Source organism: Equus przewalskii, chromosome X (genome assembly GCF_037783145.1).
Source record: "Equus przewalskii isolate Varuska chromosome X, EquPr2, whole genome shotgun sequence".
NCBI lineage: Eukaryota > Metazoa > Chordata > Mammalia > Perissodactyla > Equidae > Equus > Equus przewalskii.
In genome coordinates, this window is record NC_091863.1 from 80721686 (window position 1) to 80735019 (window position 13334).

Genomic DNA, 13334 nt, shown 5'->3' on the forward strand with positions numbered 1-13334 from the left:
TAAACCAAAGATCCAAAGCAGATAGTTTTATGGGTCTCTAATTAGCATCACAAAGGAAACACCAAAAGGTTAATAAGAGATGGTTAGTTTGGAATGGTGGTTTCCTGGTGCCAGCTCCAGCAGCTCAGTCTGTTTGCAGACTCATTAGCTGTAGAGATTGATTATTAGCTGAATTCAGGAAGTGCTCACTTGCTGTGTTAGCAGAAGGCTAGTAGGATTCCATACACCTACCCTACAGCTAACTAGGGCCCAACAGTAAGGTAATGTTTTCTGCAGCCAAAGAAGGAAGGTTTTCTTTGCCTTCAACTTCAGTTGACATCAATTATAAATCTGAAAGTGTTTGGTGAAGCTCCGAGAGGCAAAATGAAATCTTCTAAGTTGACACTTGGCACAAACAAAGGTCTGGCTGCAGGTCTTTAAAATCCACTTTGTGCATAAACACTGTATTTCTGAATTCTCATTTTGCCACTGGACAAAATCATCCAGTGTAAGAATATCCAAACTTGATAGGGTACTCACAGATAATAACTCAGCTTCTAAAATAGTTTGATGGGCAGTGAGTCAAGCAAAAGAATTTGCATTTCGGGTTTCACTCTGGATTTTGCCTTCGATTTGTGTTCTGATATTAATAAAGTCTTTAAACCTTCAGTGTATCAATTTTTCTTCCAGAAAAAAATGGAACAGGTATTTATATGAAGCATGTCTCTGGAATAAAATGGCTCCTTGAACTAAAAGGGCTAAATTTTCTAGCTAATGAAGATAATAATAATAGTTCCCCCAAGTTTAAAATAGCTCATGTTTGCTTATGAATGATGGTTCAGCTTCTGCATCTGATTTGCTTTGGTTTATCAACAGTGCGCAGCCTGACTCTTATAAGCTGGAGGCATTTTTTTTCCAATAAGTTGATTTTTAAATTAAATTAAAATCAAAACCATTCTTTTGGTTCACCTCCCAAATTAGAGCAACTGACATTCTCGTTAATGATTCAAAACAGCAGGTGGTGATGTCTTGGAACAGTTTGACCAGTCTATATATCTTGGAACCTATACCATTCCTCTTTTCTCTCTTTTCTATGTATTAAAAGGGAAAGATTCTACTGTTCACACAGGTTGGAAACTCACACAGGGTGAAAGAGGAGGGGAAGAAAGCCAGTGGTCAAATATCTATTATTATCTAAGTTAAGGACAGAAAGGGGAGACTATATGAGCTTAGACACAGAGAAAGTGGCCACACAGAAATTGAAAAATTATCACTGGCACTGGATTTGAATTTGCAAACTCATGTCTGGGATGCTGCCCTGCTGCAATCAACTAAGGTTATCAAGTTTCTCCAGGTGATTACAGCAGTGTTTGTTTACAGATACCTCTTTAAAAAGAAAGCAACATAATTAAGTTATGCTTTTATTGAAAGCAGATTACAGTTGCACTCCTGCATGACTTAGAGTCCAGGTACTAGAGAGTGAGTTTTAAGAACCCAAGCCTTAGCTACCCGGGGTAGGGGAAGATGAACGTGTTTTTAGGGTTCCAACTTCCGCCAAATTGAAATCTTCCTATTAAACTAAGATAGAAACCTTAAGAGTTTCATTTGCCACTAAAGTAGATATTACAACAGTTAAAAAGAACTACCTAACAATAAGACGATGTCATCTATTATTTCAGACTTAATAGCTTACAAGTTTGTTGTCTATACTGCTATGAAGAATAATGGAGTAAAACTATTATTTCTGATTACCAGGAACCCTCCAAAGACAAAGTGTCTCTCATGAGGCCACCTCAGTGAGAAAAAAAACTTTGAATGAATTCAACCACAAAGAGTTCATTTTCTGATCAACCCCTTTGGCCCCTTCTGGATTCAGTGCCTTTCAAATCACCTCTACTACACACCATCTCACTTATTCCTCAAGCTATACAGTAGATCTTTGAATTGCATATTTTTGAGTGAAGTTCAGTGTTCATCATAAAACTTAAAATCCCACAACACCCTTCTGGCTTTGTGACCTGTACACAAATGTCCAGCCCCAAAGGATTTGCTCCAAAACAACTCTCTTTAGCGCAAGCCACGGGGAACTGCTTTGGATTCTCTCTACATGGCAGAAAAATTGGTTTATGGGGCTCCATTCTGCCCAGTTGCAAAAGAATCTGTTTCATGTATCCACCTCGAGCTGTGTGTAAGCCTCTAAAAAGCAAATTTTCTGAGGGGTCTAAAGGTCAGCTCAAACCTTTTCCAATCTGGTGCTTGGTGATCTTTCCATGGCTGGAATTTTATTGGAGGTAAGCCTCATAGGAAGAGAATTTGAAAAGTCTTTCTTGTCAAAAAGCCACGTTTCCAAAGTGGATGTGTCAAATTAGCTTTCCTTGGGGACCAAAGTGAACAGGTAATGAGGCATCTGCTGACGACAGAGACCAAAAATACCTGGGACAAAGACCTGACCCTGGATGACAAGAAGCAACTATGGTAAGAGGGGAAAGCCATCTCGCAAGTATTTTACCTGTACAAAAGAAATAACACATGATTTTCATATTCTTGAAATCGCTTTTTAAATTATGACTAGACCTAATTCCCCATATTTATTTCATAATAAAGGGGTTAAAGGGAAAATGGACAAAAAAATACTTCATAAATATTACATGGCAAATTTAGATTGTTTTCCCATCCTGATGGAAAATTAATTTATGGTTCTTAATCATCTTATGATAGGACAGAAATAATGTTAAATAGATTAAAAGACTCAAAGAAGACAATCTTGATATTTCAATGGACTTTTTGAGTATGTGAAGCAACCTGTATGATCTAGCTCTATAAAACAATCTGATTTGATTCTCATCTGTTATCCTGTTGTCAGTGTCCCTACTTACCATGGCCTACAGAACTTGCTTCATCATGAAGCAATTGGAAAATATTCACTTAGCAACTCACCTAAATATAGCACAATTTTATCTAGCATACTACATTGGGGCCTGGCTTCCACTATTCCTCCAAAGGGATCCCATTACACCAAAGTATCCTTTGAAATGCATTTTGCTTTCCAGCTCAAATAATCTTAATTAATTTCTTCACGGATCCTATGCAGTCTATTCCATACCGGACCATTTGTGCTATTGGGCCATAAACTCCTAGAGAATGAAATTCTTAATTGTTCAGTGTGCTCCCTTTATATAGCCATCATTCTCCAGTGCTTTCCAAGTGCTTAGAAACGCAGAAATTCTTAGTGTCAACCCATCAGGAAAGCCCCTGGCATTTATTCTCTTGATGAATAATGAATCCCTTACCACAGGTAATTATTTATAATAATAAATTTTAAAATAGATATTGAATATGAGACAATTAAAAGTTCCAAGTTGATCAGGAAAACATTCTTAGAAGAATAGTGATTCTACTTCAAAGAAGATGAACAGAACTGTCCTAAAAGAACTCTCTGACCAAAAGGCTCACGACAAAATAATACTAGCAAACAACTGCTAACAGCATGGATGTTTCCATTAGTTAAGGACAACTTTTTATTCCAGTGACTATCTTGCCAATAAAATGTAAATAATGCTTTGGAAGAAGTCCAATTATCTGGTGCAGTAATGTAGTTGAAATAAACAAAAACATCCACCTGTCACCTGTCTTCCCACCTGCCCAGCCATTGCTGAGACTACGAATGGATAAAGTTTTTGGACATCAGATGAAAAGGGAGACTGGGCATTGAATACCATTGAGTGCCTCTAAACCAGCAAGGTAACTGGTCATGTCACCATCTTACTGTGACATTAACAAAAAGTAAGCAGGAAGTTCAACCTCAGAGCAGATGGCTTTACAAAGAAAATGTTTGCCATTGTGACATTGTTCAAATTAGAACATCAAAGGAGAATCTTTCATGATGCTCTTACTGAAAATAAGATCTTGATTGTAACAGTTTTCTTTTATTGTTTCTATTGCTTTATCGACACAATATTAATAAGGTTTTTAATAGTCCCAGGCTCTATTCTTATAATCATTCCTAAAATCAGAATTATTCATTTCATCATTGAGCTGATTTTGGTCACCTCAGTAAACTCCAGATACGCAAAGTTAAAAAAAAATGATAACTTTCATAGTCAATAACAGCAGTGGTTGACACATTCGATTCCTAGAGCCAGACACATAGTGGGCACTCAAAAATATTGTTGAATGAATAAATGATATATATCTGTGCATGGATTGTCCTTGCCTGGTATTAGAACACTGGATACCTGAGGCAAGATGAAGAAAACCTGAAAGTCACATATATAGATACACTGTATACATATGCATTCCTGTGTTCAAGTAATTAAACACTTCACCTGATATAATTACAAGAGGCTGAAGACATTTTTAAAAGATTCTATATGAGCAAAACCAGGGGGAAAATAACCACATGAATTGCAAAACAGTATATCTAGCCTCAAAGATGCTAATTCGGGTCCAGGGGGATCTAATCAACCTCTTTGTTGAAGTAAAGATAAAACTTCTTGACAGCAAATGCTATTCTGATAAAATGGAATTTTCAATTACTCTATGAACATCTGGTCCATGCTACCATTTCTGGAGCCCAGCATCACATTGCTTTGCAATGTCACAAAATATTCTCCACTGAAAATTCCCTATTTTGCCAAGAGACTAATTGAAATGAGTGTTTGAAAATTTAGTGAGGTGAGAGGTGAGTCAGGGGGATAGGTAAGAGGATAAAGAAGGGATGTTCAGTCACTGAATCATAATTTCATTAAAAGGCTAGTGGAAATGAAATTACACATTGTTGGTAGAGTGTTGAAAGTGTAAACATCTTAATACACCTGTGGTTGAAATTAGAACGTGCATAGTATGCAGCCTACAGAAGATTTTCATGGCTAATTTATAACAGCAGTTGCATTAGGCACAGATCAAGTTCTTCAAATCCATGTTTCACACAACAAACATGTTAAATGATATTCAGGTGATAAAACTAGCAAATAAACAAGTTTAGTAAAACGCAGAAGAACCTACACTTCCAGAAATAAAGCCATTATTATATTGCATTTGGGTGCATTTGGATGTGAAAAGCAGATAGATGTTATTGCAAATTTCTGTATGTTGCTTCCATTTGGTATCAATTAGCATGGGAGGGAAACCAATTCAGTGTTGTAGTGAACTTCAAATTAGGTGCATATTAGAGCAATTAAAGTCATCTTTTCAGTTGGTGAATTTATAATCAATAATTAAAATCATAGGTAGGAGAGACTGAGTGTGATTTGAAACAAATTAGTTGGGCTTGGAACTAGTATGTACAGTTCCAGGACATGATCCCTATAAACCCCAATTTGATATCAGGATTACATACTTAAGTAAGAAAAATGGGATATCCAAGTCATAGCAAATAGTCATGCAAAGAAGCAAGGAGGAGACAGAAGCCTATTAACTCCAGCACTACTCAACCCAGAAATAACCCTGATAGGAAGAGATTCAAACCCAGTGATACCCCCAATTGTGCAACAAACCCATTAGCCTCTGGCACCTCTGACCACCCTATTTGTCTGTTACTCTTCTTAGAGACTGTCTGCAGAAACTGCATAAAGCAAAAGTCTTGTCCCTGCCAGAAGGTGGTAATTTTACCAAATAACTCAAATTCAGGGAGAGAAGGCATTGGTTAAAAGATTTGAGTGTGACTCCCAAGCTTAGCACCAAATCACCTAAGGTGATTTAACAAATCAGGGGTAAAATCTGCTGAGTGACAACACTTACTTATTCTCAAGGCATCTGAGAGCTACAGAGAGATAGAATTCCAAAAAGTGCTATATGCCAGTAGAAAGTATGGGATAAAGAATTGTCCATCACTTTCTTTTCTGAGAAGCCATAACAACAAGAACTGCAGTGCTTGGGACAAGCTGAGACATACTAATTCAACAGCACTGCCGATGATAAATGAATTTGTAATTCAGTCACCTGGCAATCAGGAAATTCAGCTCAGCCAGTTCATCAACCCACTGACCTGGTCTTAGGCATGTAGAGAGTGATACTAGGATTGATAATAATCCAGAAAGCAGAGATTCCTCTCATTTTCGCTTATCTCCACCCTGACCCAGCTCACGGATGTCTTTGGTTGGGGCAATCAAAACACAATCCGAAGTCAAGTGGCTAAAGCCCTGACTTCTGCCCTTTGAGTGTGAAAGTCTTCTAGACATTCTCCTTCCTTGGTTGAATATAGTGATTCTGGGTTCCCACCTCAAGGAATGTTCTCAGAGAAGGGTTAGTGAAAATTAAGCGTTACTGAAAATTAAGGGATCTTCTTTCCTCTGAGAGTAATGAAGCACCCTTGACATTCACACTGAGCATTCTTGTGCTGTAGTAAAGTTATAAGAACAAAGCCCAAAGAAACTTTTGGCAGTGGGAAGAAGCACAGGACCCAGGTGTCTCAGAAAGCAAGGAGCAAATATAGTTCGTACCTTTTTCTCACTGACAATCCGATATTAGCTCATTGAACAACCCATTCGTGCTCAAAGGAAAAATTAAGAGATGCATAAAATTATCTTTACTTTGGAAATCTTGAGATTCCCCATCAATCATGTGTCCACATATGTGCAAAGAGAGACGCTGTGCTAATATCCTGATTAGAAACATCTCAGAGAAAGCTACAGACATGAAATCGAAGGTAAGCCAAACTCCTCAAAACAAAGGTATAAGACACACTCTATTTGGTATACTTGGCCCAACTTTGAAGTGGTTCTGGTAGGACCAGAAGAAATATTATCAGGATCAAAGTTAGTCTGACAAGGTTGTTATAACTCTTGCTCTTCTCCAGAGACATCCACTCAAGCCTCAAGAATAGTTCATATCTGAAACCCCCAGGATTTCAGGGCACTTGGGTTTGAGATACCTATCACAATATCAATCTTTTTCCTCAAGAAATCTTTGAGACTGCCAGTGCAGGCATGAGTCCACAGGAGATTCCATTTTCCCTCCTTACCTTTCTAAATTGGTAGTCCTCAGAAGGAACAATACCATAATTGCCCTGGAATGAATCTAACTAGAACCATTCTCGTTAGAATGGTTACAAGATCAGGTATGCATGGTAAATTCAGTCGCTGATTGCCTTTCAACCACTGTACCTTAGGATAAAATGAGAAACATTCACTATGTGAATCCAGGTTTAAGATAGTAAAATGCTATAAAATGTTAATTGTTAAAACGGTTGCTGTTTTTTGAGGTGGCAATAATCAACCCAAGTGAACTGGTGACACAAGAGTTGTGTGGCTAGCCTAGAGTTGATTTAGGATACAACAATTAAGCATCATTATGGAAAGCTCAGAGGTACTGGGATAGCATAAGGTAGAGCCTGAGATGTAAGCAAGATCTGAGTTCCCTTTGTACCTAAACTTTAATGACTCAACCAAATTGAAAAGACCAAACCCAAGGGTTGTTCAAGGTTTAGCTACTGCTGGAATAATGGAAAAAATGAAGATACATACACGCAAATAGCACATTGAGAAATAAGATGTGAAAATAGAATAGCAAAAAGTTTGTGTCTATGTGTGTGTGATCATCATCTTTTATATAGGAGAGTCTTGGGATAACGCCACACATTTGCTTTAGAATACACTCATTATTATACAATCTATACAGCATATATACACAATATATCCCATTTGTAAGAAGCACTCCCTCAAAAAGACTAGCTGCGATCCACTGATACTGTTTTCCTAGAGAAACATGACAAAAAAATTATAATAGTTTTCTAGCCAGGCATAAAGTGAGAATCAATTATGACTATTTCCTTTCTTGGAGTCATTTCATTTAAAGAGCATCTAACTAAAACCCTTTCTGATATAAATGAAAAAGCATTTCTTTGAGACACAAGACTAGTAAATGATACATATCAGTCTGTATCCTGTGACACACTGCTAATCCTCTGAGAATTAAACAGTCTCTGTTTCAGTTATAGAAATGCTTAATTTTTTCACCTTTAGTCTTAGTAAGGTTGCCCAGAAAGTCTATTATCTCTGTGGATGTCACCACTCACCAATTAGGGAAGGCAGCAGTGCACAATCAGGAGTGACCTCTATATATTATAGACTTCGACACTTGGGTCTGCTAGGGAGGGGATGGATTAGACAATTTAATAGACTCTACAGTGACTAACCTTTTTTTCCCATGGAAAACATTTTCTTTTGTGGATTATACATTTTATTCCTTCAGATTCATTTACAAGACCCAAACGAAAGCATTTAATGATGTTTACAGTGAAATGAAACAGCTGAAGACCAGCACATAATCACCATATTTTGTTTTCTCATCTTTAAGTCTTTTAGCAGTAGGGCTTCCAGCTGAGCTTGCGTCTAGCTTCTCTCAAGACATAGCCAAGCATTCTGAAGCTTCACTGAGCCTAAACACCAAGCTGAATTCATAGTTCTTAATTGAAAAAGACAGGCTGTTTGCCTAGCACGCTTGCATCAGTAAAACATTGAAAACGACATTTGTGCCCAAGTCCATCTGAACATTCTGCTGTAGCTGAACTCTGCTAGTGCTTTTATACCCTGGTTTATGCCTAGCACAGTTTTAAATAGCTCCTCTTGCTAAAGCATGTGTGGCTGAGTTCACAAAAATAGACTCTTCTTCCGACATGAGGATGCTGCTCCTGACATGTACTTTGAGGTCTTTTCACACGCACAGAATGTTACATTGAGTCAGCCATGTTTTCTAATGCTGGTCTCTCCTATGACCAATGGCATGCATTTGTGTGGTAGCTGGGGGGATTTGGCATAGCAGCCCCACAGGCAAAATGGGAAATTTGGTACTTTCTCTCCTCAGTAAAGAGTACGCAATCTGCCCTCAGAGAAGAGAGTCTCTCCCTGGGTAAGGTTAACCAGCCTGATATGGAAATAAAATCCATCCCTTTGGTCTCATTAGTGCTGTGTTCTATGCAACTTGATTGATCAGTTGAATTCATGTACTAAAGCAAAAAGAGGCATTTAGTCCTGGTGAGAAGGCATCTGTTCATTTCCTATGTGCTCAGTGCAGCTATTATTGAAGAGAATGTATTGCAATACATATATGTAGTCAGCTTTTAAAATGCCTGAGCATTATACAATCCCAGGAGATCCACTCAGGGAGAGTGAGGAAGAATCTTGTCAGGTATCAGAACACCTCAATACCCTACAGATGCTGCTGAGGCATGAGCAGAGTGCACACCCTGATAACACACTCATTATAGTACAGTAGCACAATGTGCCAACAAACACTCTAGGCTCTTTGGAATCTATGGTTGCAACTTACATCCAACCAGCCCTTACCATGGTCAGGCATCTGAGATCCCATGGAGGTCACACTGGTGTTCAGCACATCATTGACAGCAGTATCACAATACAGGCTCCGCTGGACATCATGCTCACTGTCAGTCTGGTCGCTCTCCTCATGCCCACTATCCTTCAGGCTGTTGCCCTCTAAGTCCTTGAAGGTGGAGCTGCTGGGTTGAAGAAAGAATGATAATTTAAAACTGTGATAGATCTGATTTTTAAAATCGTTCAGAGCCAGGATGATGTCAACACTGTGGTGAGGCCAACAGTGACTGGATTGCCCAACAGGGTAGGAAGAAGAGAAATTTCTGTGTAAAGGTAATGGAATGTCACATTGCAGAGAGGTTCCCACTAGTGGATGCGGATGCAGCTAACACTTTCATTCACTTTTCTTCACTGCGTTACTACTGGCAAGGCAGAAGAAGTTACAAATCTGAAATAATCACCTGAAAAGAATATCATCATTTTAAAAGGGTTTTTTCTCTCCTTGTGTAACCAAAGTAAAATAATAATAGCTAATGTCTACTGAAGGATTACTATGCATGAGGCACTGTTCTAAGTGCTTGACACGAATTAACTTTTTTAATCATCACAACTCTATAAGAGAAAGGTGAAATTAACATTCCCATTTACAAATAAAAAAACAGAGGCACATGGAAGTTAAATAACTTGCCCAAGGTCACACAGCTGGTAAAAATGTAGCAGATCTAAGACCAAACCCAGGTAGCCTGGCTCCAGTGCCTGGACCATTAACCACTATGCATACTCCCTCTCCAAAGGTGTCTACTAATCAACTGTAAAAATGAAAGTGGCAGAAATTGAGGTAATGCAATCAAAATAGAAAGGTTTATCAGGATCAGAGAACTCAGGTTTATTTTAACTGAGAAAGGCAGAGGGATAGATTCAATGAGAAAGAGGAGAGGCAAGAGCTGTGAAGACGAGAGCCTTGGTACATGGAAGGTAAGCTAAAAATGAGAACAAGAGAGTGAGCACTAATAAAACTGTGGGTGAACATAGAAACTTTCAGCTCAAGAGTTTGTGGGTAAATTTTTCTTGCACTTGTTAAATCAATCCACCATACAATACATTAAGCATACTATCCAAGAACCCCACACCATTTCTCATAAAATAGAGAATAATACATGAGGTACATCCACAGAGGCCCCACCTGCTATTTCTAATATTTGGTATATCCTGACAGAATCCACAGCTGTGCTACACCATGGACCATAAATTATGCATATGAATACCTAGTGAATGGTGAATCCATTCCCTAGTCAGCGAGGAAACAGCAAAGGCATACTCAAGAAAATGTGTTGTTGTCTCAACAAGAAAGAGTGGCACGTTTGTGAATTAGGACAAGTCCCAACAGACCTACTATACCTCTGAAAAGGGAGCCCTGTGGAGATGACACTGCAAACTCGCTTGATCTGCTCAACCTTGACTATCCACAGGCCTGGCTCTCAGAGGCTTTGATAAGAACACTCAGCACATATGATGAAGAGCTATGCCATGGCCACAATGGATGCATTGTCATTCTCCACACTCGGTTGAAAGGAATCACAGCAGATTTTTAACATATGACCAACCTAGATGTAGAATGCTTGCTGCCTTGAATATGAAAAGGAAAAGATCAAAAGGGCAGTAACTAGAAAGCCATAATTATAAGGAAACGAAGAGCAGGGGAGAATGACGCATTGACCTGTTTGCAAATGATTTTCAGAAAAGATAACTGAGCATCAACTGTATTAAAACTAAAATCACTCAATAGGCTAACTTACTCAGCTCCTCCAAATTATATCATGCAGCTACTCAGTCCTGTGGACCCACCAGGATGCAGTTCTTTTCAAAAACCAATGAGCTTATAATTCTTTTATGGTCAAGATCAATTGGAAACACATGCTTTAAAGTGTGTCACTATTTCTAGCTTTATGGCACAGATTTTGGGGCTTCCTGTAAATACTAATTCCACAGCTTGAACAGATTCAAAGTTTGTTTCTTAGAAAACAATTTGGTCCTGCCCACATGCACTCTGGTACCTCAGCAGAAAGGAAATGACCTGCCTGGATGATATTACTGGCTCCTACATTTTAATAACAAGCATTAATTTTCAGACCTGCATCTCTGATATCTGAAGCATATGAAAATTTCTTTAATCCACAACACAAAATTATTACTTTAAGCCAGAGAAGTCAATCCTGAATTGACTGCATTTTAGCAGTTGCCCAAACCTGCTTGAGATATATGACCGTGAAGGATATAGTTAAGGACAATGCAATTAACCATCCCTTAGAGCAAGGTTTCTCAACCTTGGCATCATTGGCATCTTTGGCTAGATAATTCTTTGTTGTCAGAAGCTGACCTGTGCATTGTAGGATGTTTAGCAGCATCCCTGACCTCTACCCACTAGATGCCAGTAGTGCCCCTCCCAGAAGATACTATCAAAAATGTCTCCAGACATTGTCAAATCACCCCCAGTTGAGAACCACTGCTCTAGGCTCTTTAAATTCTATTCCTATCACATATTACATTTCCAGACTGTAGTGGAAAGAGCACTGAACTTGGAGTCATTAGAACAAGTGATAATCCGTAATCTGCCACTTCATCTATGGGACCCTGGACCTGACATCTAATGTCTTTGAACCTCAATCTCCTTGTCTATAAAGCCCATTTGCTAAAACATACTTCACGAGGCCATTTTGAGGACTCAATGAGATACTATATATGAAGTACCAGGTACACAAAACGTTCAATAAATGGTTATTGTTTAATATGATAATTACTTCATATGGTAATGTCTTCATTGAGTTATAACAAAATGTTATTTCCTGGCTCCTTTTATAGGATTGATATAGGGGATGTATATTTAAAGAATGTTTCTATATCTTATGTAAACTACAGTCAGAGTTTTTCCACTGTGTTAATTTCTTCTAAAGTTCAGGAAAATGAAAAAAAAATTTCTCCTGTCAAATGTGTATGCTTCCTTTATCGACAAATGAGAACTATATGCCCTGGTATACTTACCATTTTGTCTTGGCCTCTCGAAAGCTTCAAGGTAAATATAATGTTCAATTGCAGTGAGTTGGATGCCAGGGTCTCTATTTAGCTTCTCCTGATTGGTTTTGGATCTGCCTTTTTAAAATTTGATCATCTTTTTTATATGCATCTGAATATTATAAACTACATCAGAGCTTTTATTTTTTAGGTAGAAAGGAGAGAAATAACAAAATAGTAAAGGGTTGGCTACTAGAATCTAGAAGACTGGTACATGAGAAGTCATGTGTTCTTTGAAGAAAAGCAAGGAGTATAACTCCCCTCCCACAAATCTTGGAATAGTTAATTCTTTTAAAGATCAGTTTGCCCAACTGACAAACTAAACACCACTTGCTCCGATCTTGTAAGGACATTTAGTGTCTTAATGAACGGATTTGTGTAAAGCAGTTTCAGAACCAGTGAGCAAGATGCTACAAATTGTAAAACAGCCTGGTAAATGGCTACTCACCCAAAACAAATAGCGATTTATGCCAGGCATAAAAAATGCTGATTTCACTTGCTTTATTACCTGTGTACCTCTTGGGAGATGAAAGACTTGTAAACCAACTTTTGTGGGACAATAAATTAGGGGTACCTGTTTGCAACGGTACTGTAAATGCAAATGTTTCTATTACTGCTCTGCTGGCCAACAGAGGGACGAATTTTTTTGAAAACACCTAGAACAAGACACTGCACATAATAGTTATTCATCAAATGCTTGATGAATGAACATTATTCAAATTTTGACTCATATTTATCCTTTAAAATATTAGAAATCTTTCCCCCAAAAAAGAATAATCTGAAAGGAAACAGGTCATGTCTTCCGCGTAGGTGACACACATACCCAGGGAATGACATCTGAGAGTAAGAATGAGAAAGGAATGAAAGTCAACATAGTATTGTAATTATATTTCAGGAATACAAGGGAGATCCCAGAGTGGTTCCTGGACCACCTGTATCACAATCACCTTGGGAACCTGTGAAAACTGGAGATTCCCCAGGGATGGAGCTGGAGCCTCTATGTTTAACAAGCCT

The 13334-nt window shown here is 38.3% G+C and overlaps 1 protein-coding gene across 1 annotated transcript in view; it reads right to left on the reverse strand.

Annotated features, from left to right (window-relative positions):
* Nucleotides 1-13334, reverse strand: part of PCDH19 (protocadherin 19) — a 100481-nt gene that overhangs the window by 29427 nt on the left and 57720 nt on the right. Inside the window, exon 5 of the mRNA XM_008529548.2 lies at nucleotides 9264-9436. Coding sequence (XP_008527770.2) covers nucleotides 9264-9436 — 173 coding nt within the window. The remainder of the gene's footprint in view (nucleotides 1-9263; nucleotides 9437-13334) is intronic.